The 14167-nt window shown below is 53.9% G+C and overlaps 1 protein-coding gene across 1 annotated transcript in view; it reads left to right on the top strand.

The window, feature by feature from the left end:
* The window catches only part of VOLCADRAFT_56991 (uncharacterized protein), a gene marked incomplete at both ends in the record, with an annotated part of 8159 nt that extends 3816 nt beyond the window's left edge, over positions 1–4343 (top strand). Inside the window, 8 exons of the mRNA XM_002947445.1 lie at positions 130–245; positions 808–911; positions 1173–1322; positions 1626–1761; positions 2482–2595; positions 2933–3046; positions 3381–3458; positions 4251–4343. Coding sequence (XP_002947491.1) covers positions 130–245; positions 808–911; positions 1173–1322; positions 1626–1761; positions 2482–2595; positions 2933–3046; positions 3381–3458; positions 4251–4343 — 905 coding nt within the window. The remainder of the gene's footprint in view (positions 1–129; positions 246–807; positions 912–1172; positions 1323–1625; positions 1762–2481; positions 2596–2932; positions 3047–3380; positions 3459–4250) is intronic.
* Between the last annotated feature and the right edge of the window lie 9824 nt (positions 4344–14167).

Genomic DNA, 14167 nt, shown 5'->3' with positions numbered 1-14167 from the left:
GTCTCTTTCGCATCTCACGAAAAACTAGGTTTAGTGTAAAATTCTTGCATATGGCTTCCCTCTCGCCTCCCTCTCACCTCCCTCTCAAAACCCTTTCCCCTCCCGCAACGCCGGTGCGTTGTATCGTAGACCTGCCCCTCAACTCCTCTATCTTGTGGAATCAGCACATGTTGCCAGTTCGACCCGCGGGCAGCACGCTGGACGTGAAAAAGTCGAAACATAAAAAGATGTCCAAGTTCCTGCAGGTACGGAGGTACGGCACAAATTGTACGGCATATGGTGCAGATGTTACGGATTATCATGCAGGCGGTAGGTATTGGACATGCTTTATTTGCGGTTTCTTTTAAGACATGAAAACAAATGAGCTTCTGGGTTGCCGGTTGCTGCTGTTGTGCGCGAGTGTTGGACACATCACTCCGGGTGCCACCTAGCTCTGTCGCGCTTGTTCCTGGGTGGAGTCCGTCCCGCCCGGCCCCTCCGCCAGTAGGAAGCGCTGTCCCTTACAAGGTCCAGTTGCATCCTCGTATCAAATACAGTGATATCATCTCCATACGGTGACATCATCTCCATACGGTGATATCATCTCCCTGGGTGTCAGGACTCCGTGGCAATCCCCTTGTGCGTGCTAGCACCACTGCGGCCACTGGCATGGCCGTCGTGAGGACACACACCTCTGTTTTGGAGCGATATGTGACCCCCGCCACCCTGCAACCCCTCTCTCTGCTTCTGTTCTCCCTCCTGCTACTGCTGCTGCTTTGTTAATGCTACTGCTGCTGCTGCGTAATCCTGTTGTGTCTGGTACGGCAGTCGTACGGCAAGCAGGGCTTGTTGACAGTCAAGGAGGACAAACACTCGGGCGACATGATTGTGACGAGCGTAAACCGCAACTCACCGATCTACACCGATTACAGGTGCGTATGCTGTTTTTGTGTATGTGCGTCCATCCATTTATCCATCCATGCATCCGTGCTCACTCATTTCCAAATAATACTTTCGACTTCGCCAGCTGACCTGTTTTCGCAGTTCGCACTGACACGATACGACCCCCCCCCGCTGGGGCCCCCGGTCGCCCCCCACTCTCTCCTGCGGTTGCGCCTCCAACCACGACGAACCGATGTACGGAAAAGGCCGTACAAGGCCAGCGCCACTGCCGCCGCGGGGGCGTCCAACAGTACGGCAGAAGCTGGGCTCGGGACGGCGGCCTCTGCCGCCGGCGCTGCAGCTGGCCCCTCGTCCTCCGCCTCCTCCTTGGAGTTGTTGATTGAGGAGGTGTACAAGCCGGGTAAAGAGCTCAGGCCGGTGTTTGAGGAAGCGGGACTCAAGTAAGTTCTTCCGAAGCGGTTCGGTTGATGGTTAACGGTTGATGGTTTCCCTCCTGGCGCTATTGGCGCTTGGTTTTGGCCTCGGTTTGGTGCTCTGTTGCCCGCTTATTACCCTGCTGCTGCTGCTGCTGCTGCTGCTGCTCTTGCTGCTGCGCTCGTCCTTTCCTCCTCGCCGGACCCTGCTTTACTCACCTCCTGCTCCCACCCCCCGCCACACCTCTCCGCGTTTATCCCCTAACTCTGTAACGCCTCCGCACACCTCCGTGCCTGATTACCGCCTTCCACCACCATCATCGCCAACAGCCCGGAGGCGCTGTACACTGCGGCCGAGGCGGCCGAGGCGGCGTTCGCGTTCGTTAAGGTTGCGGGTCTGGAGCAGGGCGCACCGGACAACCGGACCATTGTACTCAATGCCACATTGTGTGATGCGTTGTTCAAGGTGCGCATGAGCAGGGGACGAGGAGACGGAGGGGGGAAGGGACGAGGGTACGTGGTGAGAGGCTGGGGATGTATAGCTGAGCAAGTGCGTCAGTCAGACAGTCAGTCAGTCAGTCAGTCAGTCAGGTAAGAACTGGACAAGGGGCACCCTTTGGCAGGTGCGTGGAAGAATGTGAGGAGGAGATGGAGGCGGCGGAGGTGCGAGTTGGAGGGGTGTTGAGGAGGAAATGGAGAACAATTCAAAGAGACATTAAGAAAGTGGCAAACCGGAGAGGAGGAATTGCAAGGTTGGGGAAAGAGATGAATAATGGGAGAAAGGAGCTGGACGGCGCTTCTGGTCGCTTGTCTCCTCCCGCACACCTCGCATCACTGGATTGGTGATGGCGTCACCTAATAAAAAGGGCTCCGAAAGCGGCGAGCAACGACTCTCTCAACTTGCTCCCCCCTTACTCCGTTGACGTCATCATGTCCTCCTGCCCGTACGCCTCCTGCCCCCTTTCACGCCCCTCCCTCGTATTCCCCGAGAGCTCTCCCTCCCACGTTTCCCTTTCTACCGTGCGACTACAGTACCCCGCGGCGATCCCCTCCCCCCTCCGACACCGGCAGCAGTTCACGTCCCACTTTCTCGCACATGTTTACCTTCCCCCCCCGTCTTAGCGTCTTTCCTTCTCGTCAATCGTCTGTGCTTCGTCGTACCCCCCTCCGCCCGCCCCACCCGCAGGGCCTTATCAAGAAGGGCGAGCTGTACCCCACCCACCTGGCCAAGTCCGACCTCCGAGAGTCCCTCATGCGGCGGATGCACCTGCAGTGCCGGATTACCAGGGGGCAGCAACAGGTGGGGGGGGGGAGGGGGGAGGGGGAGGGGGGAAGGGGCGAGGGGGAGGGGGCGGGGCGAGGGGGAGGGGGAGGGGGGAAGGGGGAGGGGGACGCACGTTTCGATTGTTGTCTGGCAGGATGGGCGATAGTGATAGTGGTAGGATGAACCACACACCCACCGATCACCGTACTGATGGAACGTACGGCAGGATAGGGTGCATCTCGTGCGATCGGACGCGGAGATCTGGAGCCTTCTGATTGCGCTGCGAGAGATGAGATTCGAGGTTCTGTGGTCGCGGGGGTTGGGAGGTCTTCATGTTGTGCGGTGTCCGCCTGGGTCCTTTGGCACCCCGTAGGTCGTACGCAAGGGCCAGCTGCCTGCCGTACAGATCAGTACGGAGAAGCGTCAGGGCAACAAGCGGGTCACCAAGGTAATGGGACTGGAGCCTTTCCTTGTGGATATTGAACAGGTGAGGCGGGGAGGGCCGTCTCTTCGTGTTCGCCTGTCTGTCTGTCCGTCCATCCGTCTGTCCGTCCATCCGTCTGTCCGTATATCCGTCGTTATAATCACCGTTATGGAAAAGCAGACACATATGCGCTCTCTCGCACCACGCAGTAACCCCGTGCACACGTTTCACGGACATACACATGCGGTGGGCGGCACGGTGTTTTTCCCGCCCAGATGCGCCCGTCTCCCTCGCTTCCCCGTTCTGATTCCTCTCTCCCGGTCCGGTGCTGTCGGTGTCTATATGTCGGTGTCTGTGTGTCTGTCTGTGTGTCTGTCTGTGTATCTGTCCCTCCAAGGTGGCTGCGGAGTGTCAGCGCAAGTTCGCATGTTCGACCAGCGTGGTGGAGCTGCCCGGGAAGGGGGCGGGGCACGAGGTGAGAGGAGGGGAGGGGGGTACGAGGAGCCACTGACGACTGAAGGGAAATAGACGGATACTCCAGGGTTAGATTAGACACATATATTGCATCAGAAATATAGTTGTAAATAACTGACCAATAGTGCCTTGGGAAGTAGTCATCGGGCCGAAGTGGCCAACTAGCTAGATTGCAAAACGAGTTTCTGCGGGTGGGGGGATGTAATTAGCCGCAGCCATCTATCTTCCCTGCCCCTCCCCCTTTCCCCCTCCCGCCTCCCCCTTCCCCCGGCCCCGTCAGCGCGGGTGTGTGTCAAGGAGTTGGGCGGGGGAGGACCAGGGGGAGGGAGTAGACCGGGCGGGGGAGGCGGGGGGGTCAATGAGGGCGGGGGGGGGAGAGGACAGGCTGCGAAGCGGCTTTGGAGGGAGCCTTGGCGGCACCTGGGGAGGTTGCTGTTGGGGAGCAAGGCGTCTGGGGGGGAAGAGGGCACCGGGTGGTGGTGGAAGATGACAGCGACCATTGGGGGTTTGAGGGTTTGGTGGGTCCCCTGGGTCACCTGGAGGGCCGGCCCCTCTCTTTCCCTCAAATCATTACCTCACATACATACAGACACACATACAGACACAAACCCGGAACTCCCCATTCACCCAAAGCCCCCACACGACACATCCAACCCTCCTCCCATATATCCCTTCCACACAACACCGACACCGACGCACACATCCACATGTGTACACATGTTTCTTGCGTACGACTCTCCTCTTTGCGCCCCCAAAAAACACCCACCACTCACCCCGCCAACCCCGCCTTCAGGTGGTACTTCAGGGCTCCTTCCTGGAGCCCGTGGCGGATTTCATCATGCAGCAGTACGGCATTCCCAAGAAATACTTCCAAATCAAGAAGTAAACCGCTCTCGAGGACTGTTTGTCCATCTGTCTGTCTGTCTGTCTATCGTGGGCTATCGTTAGGGCTTTTTATTTGTCCACCCCCCTAGAGAGAGAGCTGGAAAAGAATGGCGTCTGGAAAGTTGGGGGCCCTTCTCCTTCTGCAGTTTCCTTTCCTTGTCGTAGGCAGGTACGTCTAGGTAGGTGGGCAGGTGGTTTAGATCGCTTTTTGCTGTTAGTGGCAGTTGGGTTAGGAGTTGGTTGATCTGGCTGTGGCCGTTGGTGGTTGGTGGTTGTGCTTCTGGTTGGTGATCCTGCCGACGTTGGGAGTTGAGTAGGGCTGCACAGTGCCCTCGGCGTCCAATCAGTAGGAATGGCGTGGCGCCGTGTTACGTGCGTGTGTGTGTGTATGTATGTGTGTTATCGGGGTTCCAACAGATTAATGTTATTCGGGGCTTTGAGAGTGGAGAGGTAGTGGTGGTTGTGCTGGTGAGGTCGCTGTAGGCGTTTCCCCCCCCCCACACACACCCACATACGAACCGTGACTGGCTAGTTTTTGCTTCCTTACTTCTGGTGCATCAGTCTCACTTGGCACCAGTTTCTCTTGTTCGTCATTCGTCTTTCCCTCCCCCCCCCCACACACACATATACCCCTGTGTGTTGCGGCCCGTGGCTTATAAGGTGGTACACCGGCGGGGCCACCGCAAGGAGATCGCGCTCGTGGAAGGTGACCTGTCAGAGCTAGGCTAGCGTCAGGGCGATTACCTCGTGCTGCCACCAACATTATGACGATGAACAACCAGAAAAATAAAGTAATTCTGGTGACCGATAGCGACTCCCAACCCTTCTCCCCTTGCTCATCAATACGCGCCCGCCGGGGTCGTTAAGGTCCTAGAGGGGACTTCACTTTTTCAGTGTGTTCCGTACTGTACGACAGGTACTACACTCGTCCCCCTCTGAACAAAGGAACGGATCTGTTGTAGTGTAGTGCAATCCTACAGGCCTGTGAAGTATGTCTCTGGGAGGAACCGCACAGAGAATCGTGGCCAGATTCGGATGTCGAGAAAGAGCATCGGCAACAACGTTGAGTTTTCCAGGTCGGTAGACCCATTCAAACGTAAATTGCTCGAGGAATTCAACCCAGCGTGCCTGCCGTCGGCTCAGATCAGCTTGCGTTTTCAGATACGTAAGCGGATGATGATCGGTAACGAGGGTAAAGGGGATGTTGCTTTGCAAGTAACATCGCCACTCGCGTAAAGCATTCACAACGCCCAACAGTTCCTGTTCACCGGTAGAGTAGTTGCGTTCGGCAGCGGAAAACTTCTTACTCGTGAAAGCAATCGGACGACCGTCTTGCAACAGTACGGCACCGGTTCCGTTGAGCGATGCGTCGGACACAAGCTCAAACGGTGTCGAGAAATCCGGGTAATTCAGTAAGACATCGGTTGACAGGCATTCTTTAATGGATTGAAACGCGGCCAGCGCCTGAGGTGGCCACTCATCCGGGAGGCGCGGTTTGCAAAAGAGGTCCGTAAGTGGTGCTGCCAAAGACGCAAAATTTCGGATAAATCGTCGGAAATAGTTCGCAAGGCCAACAAAGGCGCGCAACTCACTTAGGTCCTTAGGTAGTGGCCAGTTTCGGACCCCATGTACCCCACGATCAGGAGGTAGCCCGGAGATCGGAGCGAACACATCCGCATAAACATGCAAGATTGTTGCTAAGGTTCGGTTCATTTCGATTTCAGGTGGAAGTTCGAGAGAATTGACCTGAGAAGTGGGGCTGGTCGGAGGATGTGCAGTAGATTCGTTTAACGGTTTAACGACAACCAGCAGCCCACGTGAGCCGGGCGACTCGAAAAGGTCTCTAAACGCGCGCTCCGCGGATACCACAGACGTGCGAGCTGGCGCTCTTTCCAACAACAGAAATTCGGGTTTCGGTGAGTGGGAAACGGAAGGTAACGGGGCGTGCAACGCTCGCAACGTACATCCCTCACCGGTTGGCCGTAATAAACTCAGTTCGCTACGCGCAGGCCTTAATTGCGCGTCATAACGGGTTAGGAAGTTCGTGCCAAGAATCACATCCGCAGATACGGTTAAAGCCGATAAAACGAGCAAACGGATATCGGTACCAAAACTACCAAGGCGCAAACGAGCTTGACACTCACCGAGAATAGGTACGGTCGACTGGTCTGCTAGGCGCACCGGAGCAAGCGGTGTAGGCAAAATCCGCAAGCCGAGTTTGGTAGCCATAAGCTGAGAAACGAAGCAGTGCGTAGCGCCAGTGTCCGGAAGAACTCGTACAGCATTAGCACAAAGGCGTCCAGCAAATAAATGTAACTGGTTATCGGTTTCGGTTATAGAACATTTCGGCTCAATCGGTTTTCCTTTAGGTGGATCCCACCAAATTTCATAACTGCTCGTTTCAGGCGGAGGATCTGGACAACCAACCCGATACGAACGGTACAACTGAGTTCCAGACGGTAAGATCATAAGTCGCGTCATGTCTTTCAGATAGGGACGTATTCTCTTCTGTTCAGTTGGAATCAGAATACAAGACGATATGCTTGGATCGTGACTCTTGCAACGTTGGTAATGACGGAGGAAAACGGATAATAGTTTCGTTGGAAGATTCATCCAGATAGTGTGGCCCGAGCAATCGGAATTGAGAAAAGATCGAGTCCGTGAAGCAAACGTCTTACAAACGGCATTACTCCCGTCGTCGTTCACAGCAGCGTCCAAAGAGAACGTTCGCCCAATTCGACTCTATAGTTGTCGCAACAACTCGTAATCGACAATTCGGTAATCATACAAATTCGTGTTCCCATTACGCATGCCACACGAACACGACTGGGCAAATTCCTAACGGTTCTCCGGCCGGTGAAACATATCCGGCGTCACCAACGGATTCGGACAACGTGCACTGATATGATCATTTTGGAATGGCTGGAACTTCGAGCAACGTCATGAATTCTGTTCGCCCGCCAGCGTGTCCCGTTGAGCCTACCGGACCACCGCCTACGTTCCCCGGAATCCGATGCCAATGTGTCAGTCATGCAGGCTGCTCTGAACAGGCCGAACGAACCGTCACGGACTCCGAATCCTCTCCGTCTAGGCACATTTCTTACGAATTGGGAGAAATACCAGTGGATGCAGCAGGGGAAATGCTACCGCTGCGGCGTCCAGAATGATCATATCAGTGCACGTTGTCCGAATCCGTTGGTGACGCCGGATATGTTTTGCCAGCCAGAGAACTGTTAGGAATTTACAAATTCGTGTTCCCAGTACACATGCCACATGAACACGACTGGGCAAATTCCTAAGGACGTGTTCACATGTGGGCGAATCAGGGTTGATTCATGCGAATTGGACTCTGAATTGGACCTGATTGGACCCGAATCGGAATTGGGGTCCGGGGGGGCCTCTTCGGGTATGATTCGACGTGATTCACAGTTTTCTTTCTCAAAACAAAGTTGTTTAACAAACCGTTTCTCATAATTACCATTACAATACTATAGGAACATTTTCCAATTGTTAATTCACGCAAAGCGCACCGAGCATTTTTCACGAACTCCTGCAGCTATGTATGTACAAGCCTGGTGATAATTTTTGGGCGAGGCCCCGGGCGCGAAGCGCCTTCGGGGGGCCGAGCCCCCGGGGTTCACCCCTGTCAGTCAGTCAGTCAGTCAGTCAGTCAGTCAGTCAGTGGCATACATATCTCGCCCCGCAAAAAATAGCATTTGAATGCTATATCCATTCTATATTGAAATGTCAAAGGAGACATTCCAGATAAATCGGAGCGCGAAGATAGCTTTCCATGGCTGCGAGGTAAACATAAATTTACATATCACGCTCCGCAAAAGGTTTAATATGGAAGCTATAAGCATTCTATAACGAAATGCCAAAGGAGAAATTGCAGATAAATCGGAGCGCGAAGATAGCTTTCCAGGGGTGCGAGTTTGACAAACAGTTACATATCTCGCTCCGCAAAAGATTGCATGTAGAAGCTATATGCATTCTACATTCACCGGCCAAAGGAGACATTCCAGATAAATCGGAGCGCGACAAAGATGGCTTTCCATGGCTGCGGGTTAAACATAAATTTACATATCACGCTCCGCAAAAGGTTTAATATGGAAGCTATAAGCATTCTATAACGAAATGCCAAAGGAGAAATAGCAGATAAATCGGAGCGCGAAGATAGCTTTCCAGGGGTGCGAGTTTGACAAACAGCTACATATGTCGCTCTGCAAAAGATTGCATGTAGAAGCTATATCTGTACTGTGTCAACCTGCCAAAGGAGAAATTGCAGCTGCATCGGAGCGCGACAAAGATGGCTTTCCATGGTCCAGGTCGGGCCGTTGCGCAGGCGGAGGTGCCAGCCCCCGCAGCGGGCCATGTCGGCAGCCCCCATCCGCCGGCCGCCTTGCCGCCCGTGTCCCCGCCGGCATACTATCTCAAAGCTGTTGTTCATAACAACAAGTGTGTGCCCTAAACATAACGGCGTTCATGTGCTTGCAGTCTTATGCCGTACATACGGGCTGCAAGTGGCTGCACCGGGGCCTCGCCCCTTTTCGGCTTTGAAAAGCCGCCCCCCTAGTCGCCATAGAAACGATACTTATACTGTTCCGTTCCTAGATAATGCTGGCTTGCCTTGGGTGATGGGGCGTAGCCGCGGAGCTTCAGCTGGGCGCGGTGGCACCTCGCGCGGTGGCCGCAATCGTATGTGAACACAATTCAGAAAGCCGCCCCGAATCGGACTCCCAATCAGACTCTCAATTGGACTACATGTGAACACACCCTAACGGTTCTCCGGCCGGTGAAACATATCCGGCGTCACCAACGGATTCGGACAACGTGCACTGATATGATCATTTTGGATTCCGCAGCGGTAGCATTTCCCCTGCTGCATCCACTGGTATTTCTCCCAATTCGTAAGAAATGTGCCTAGACGGAGAGGATTCGGAGTCCGTGACGGTTCGTTCGGCCTGTTCAGAGCAGCCTGCATGACTGACACATTGGCATCGGAAGACGGAGGTCGTGGGGGTGTCGGTGCAGGGGCTCCAGGGAACGTAGGCGGTGGTCCGGTAGGCGCAACGGGACACGCTGGCGGGCGAACAGAATTCATGACATTGCTCGAAGTTCCAGCCGCCACGGTAGTTTCAGTAGCCGGAGGATGCTCCGCCCTGACGCGCTTCGCAACCACATCGCGCCACGGTTGCGGCTCAGTATTTCGTTTGCCGGAAGATTTCGGACCATCCTGTCGGGTGAAAGCGGTGCTTAATTTTCGTGGAAGCGGCAGCAGCATAGTGAAGAGCCGCACGAGTTTGACCCTGCCCGCGAGCTTGCAATTTTCGTTCTTCAGTGAGCGTGAATTGCACAATTGCATCAAGTTCGGTAAAATCGGCACCATGAAGATCAACTCGGCAAAGCGGGCGAAGTTCAGGAATCAATCCCAGGTAAAACAATTTCGCAAGCGGTTCTTGAGCGGTAAACTTCGCACGGCGAGCGGCTTCACGAAAACGAACAGCGTATTCAGCTACTCCTTTTGAAGCATCCAACCGGATTTCCCCCTTCAGTAAAGATTCAAGCGATTCAGTTTTTTTGTTGCGTACCTTCGGCTCAAAATAGTCCAGGAACGCAGTTAACACCTCCGGTAGTCTGTTCGGTTTGTTGGCAGTGTGGGATTCGGTGCGGTATTCAGAAAGTCAGTCAACAGCGCCCGGTGGGTACTCGCGCACAGAGTGGCGCAGTTGCCACAAGGCGTCGTCGATGTTGTTCGGTGCGTACTTGGCAACCCATTCTTGGAAATCATTAGCAAACATTTCCAAGCTGCTGTTCTTGCTTGGCTGCGGTGGTTCAGCTCGGAAAGTAAATCGGGGTTCGGTGCGCGTAACACTCACAGCTTCAGAACTCACCACCGGAACAGGTGCGGTCGACGAACCAGCACCAGCATTTTTCAGTCTCGTAAGTTCGATTTCAGCTTGAAAACGCTGAAGCTTCAGCGCCAAGTTCGTGTTCATCTCGGGAGGAACCGGCGGAGCCGTCAGCATCCCTAGTCAGTTCAGTACGCTGAGGATTCGCTGTGTTCGGTTGAATCGGTGGGTTCGGTGGGTTCATCGGATTCGGAGGATTCGGTGCGTTCGGTGGCGGTGCAGCGAGTTCATCTACATTCATAGCATCAGTAATTGTTGGCGCTTCCATGGTGAAACGACAGAAAGTCGCGTCCTAAGCCGCCAGCCTTGAACAGACAGACGCAGTCCAGCAAGCAGAGCTTGAACTAAGGCGGTTAGGGAGGCGGCTGGCACCCTAAACTAGGCAAAAACTACTCAGATAATAATTTATTTAACGGCAATGCGCTATCTGAGACACCAAAAGATGTTGTAGTGTAGTGCAATGCTACAGGCCTGTGAAGTATGTCTCAGGCCGGCACTGCCCCGACCACGGTATAAAACCGCGCTCCGAACGTGAGTAAAATATGAATTCTAAACAAACCCACGTCCGTTCTGTGAGCAAAGACGATTTCAGTAAATTTATGGATTTCGGTCAGGCTGTCGTACAGATTCTTAAGTTCAGTTCCGGTGAATTCTACGAACAATTCCATGTCAGTTTCAGAAGATTTCATAATCATAATTGATTCGCATATTTTTTAATAAGCTCATCATTCCTGTGCAGCTATCGCGCTACGACAGGATCCGTCTCGGGCCTTACAGCCACACAATACGACAGCCTGTGCCTACCTTCATTACCTTATCCTCGGCAGCGAGTGGACGGGTATCCCGAATCACACCCATACCACATACCACACCTTACATTCGCATAGCCTTAATGGATTTTTCAGGCACAGAGTCTTGTTAAGCAGTATCTGCTTCAACTTAGATGATAATTATGAATTTGAACGTCACGGTGGTGATGACCTAGTCCCTCCTAAGGTCGACCGTATGCCGGCTGCAAGCAGGGGTAGACTGGCCAGCACTGGCGACGTTCGGTCTACTTACGCCTTGTGTACGGTCGTACACACCTCGCGAGGTCTCGTTACCTTTGCAGTAGCCGGCTTTTGAAAAGGCCGCTCAAGATATTTTGCCAGAGTTCTTGGGCGCGTGTTTATAAGAGTATGTAACTGTCTGCCGTACTGTACGGCAGCTTCTACAGATAAGGACGACATCACAACATCAGTTCAGCAACCAATACCGCCCCAATATGTCGCATCAGAAGCATGCATAAGCAGTAAGTGCCGATCATTACGTACAGAGATGCGTAAAAGGCTTGCCAAGTGCCATGCTTGCGAAGTCAACGACGACAGATCGACCAAGAGATCCAATTGAAGACAGAAATCAGGAAACCTTGGCAACAAGCGATGTCGTCCATGCCATTAAACAAAAATGCCCAATTAGCTAATAAGCAACATTCCTCTGTCGAGAATGAAGTGTCGCTGTCACCGCCGCCGCCGCGGCCACCTCTGTTGACACGACAGGTGAGAGCGGTGCCTGGATGGGCTCTCGAATGTACGGCATGTTTGTTGACAAGCCCCTTGGCGGCTGCACGGAGTACAACGAGCCAGTAGCGGCGACGGGCTGGTGATGAAGTTGCGACTGCGGCTGCTGCTGCAATAATGGCGGAGCTCCAGTGGGAAGTACGGTTCCATCTCTTTGCGGAGATGTGGAGCGCTGCACGCAACGAAAGGTAGAGGCGTCGCGATTAGTCAGTGAAGGCATGGTAGTAGATATATACACACACACATTCACTCAACAACGAGGACGGTGCAACTTAGTGCTACATCATCTGTGATATCTTGTGGTGGATCTTAAATCATGCTACTCGTGCTGCATTGCCAATAATATATATTGGCAAAGCACATATATATGTTTCGGTCCAAGGCCAAGGCACGTGTTCGTCGACCTCCTTCCACATAAACCCTGCGAAAGCCGGTGTGTTCATTGAAATGTACTCACTCGTACGAATTCGTTCTCCCGGATCAGAGGCAGTACACTGTACACCGGTACGACAGGCGTATCCCGGTTGTACTGGAACAAGCCTGCTGCAACATCCCCACCGCCACCACCTCCTGCTGAACCGCCAGTAATAGCAGCTTGCGGCTGGTATAGGGCCCCAGCCGCTACCGCGTGCTGCTGCTGCTGTTGCTGCTGCTGCTGCAGATCAGGCGGGGAAGCTGTAGATGGGCCCGGCGGCGGCGGCGCCGGCGGATATGCAGCTGCGCTAGGAGTGTGTCGCGGGCTGTTGTTGCCAACAGCGCCGCGGTTGTCGTAGATGGCGTCGTAGGGGGACCGGGTGGCGCCACCACCACCACCGGGTGTGAAGGGGTGGGGGGATTGCTGCTGACGGCGGTGGTAGATGCCCAGCGGGGGGGCCTGCAACCGTTCAGGAACACCAAGATATGCCTTTCTCCGTTATCATTTGGTTCCATCTTCCCTAGGGTTTGTCTTCTGGGTGACGTCGGTGTTTGTGCGTGCGTCTCTACCTCATGCCCCTTGTCATATTATCCCCAGTCGCAACTAATTAGTAAACAGTGCTGACGACAGACACGGCAGCGGCGCACCAGCAGGTATGGGTCAGGTGGCATCGACTCTCGGATTAGTGGTGCGGCCGATTGCATTGGGACGAGCGGTGTGTCTCTTTCGTACACAAAACTCGAGGAATCCGGTACGGGCATGGTGTACAACGGGTCAGGTGGGCCTTGTGTTGCGGATGTGCCCATGTCCTGCGGGTCAATTTTAGCATAGAAGGGTGAACCTTAATACATTACATATAACAATAATATTATATTAAACATTACATTATTATTTATTAATAAGTGAGGATTGGTTTCAAGATCCCAGCCATCACAACAGGAAATTTTCGAGCTTTTCATAAATAAAACATGTTTACGAGGTGCTCGTCCATGCACACCCATGCCATATCTGCAACAAGCAGATATGTGGTTCATATACCCCCCCTGGCGGACGGTGGGACCGTCCATGGCGGACGGTCCGCCGGACGGATGACCGTCCGGCACAGCTTTCCGGCAACATATACCAACACATACCAACATATTTTTGCACGAAACAAAAGACATTTTCTTTTAGTTTATCCTGGTGCTCGCGGCGCGCGCAAGCGTGCAGCGCGCGCAGAGATTCCTTGTGCAACCAAAAAGCGTGGCATGCAAACTGCGTCCAGATGAGCCCATTTCCCATGCAATTTTGCTGAGCTTATAGTAAAGTGAAGTTTATAATCTTTATAATGATAATGTAACGCAATGCACAATGCTGAGGGCGACGCCGATGCAAGCGGTTAGCGCCAGCGAATGCATGAAATGTTAACACAGCTTAAAATAGCAGTCAGATAAGCCAAATTAGATTTAGGAACTTGTTTATCTGGCGGCTTGGGGCCTGACTTGGACCATAAAGCCATGGGCGACCCAGGTGGAGACGGATGCGGATGGCCATTTAGCCTGGGAACTTGGCAGACTGGGATTCTAAGAGCCTGGGAGCCTGTGTGCCTGGGAGCCTGGGAACCTGGCAGCCTGGGATTCTAAGAGCCTGGGATTCTAAGAGCCTGTGTGCCTGGGAACCTGGGAACCTGGGAGCCTGGGAACCTGGTAGCCTGGGATTCTAAGAGCCTGTGTGCCTGGCAGCCTGGGATTCTGAGACCATGTGTGCCTGGGAGCCTGGGAACCTGGGAGCCTGGGATTCTAAGAGCCTGTGTGCCTGGGAGCCTGTGTGCCTGGGAGCCTGTGTGCCTGGGAGCCTGGGAACCTGGGAGCCTGGGAACCTGGCAGCCTGGGATTCTAAGAGCCTGTGTGCCTGGGAGCCTGTGTGCCTGGGAGCCTGTGTGCCTGGGAGCCTGGGAGCC

This window comes from Volvox carteri, assembly GCF_000143455.1.
Source record: "Volvox carteri f. nagariensis unplaced genomic scaffold VOLCAscaffold_6, whole genome shotgun sequence".
NCBI classification, from domain to species: domain Eukaryota; kingdom Viridiplantae; phylum Chlorophyta; class Chlorophyceae; order Chlamydomonadales; family Volvocaceae; genus Volvox; species Volvox carteri.
The sequence above is the reverse complement of the archived record's forward strand: the minus strand, read 5'-3'. Positions and strand labels throughout refer to the sequence as shown.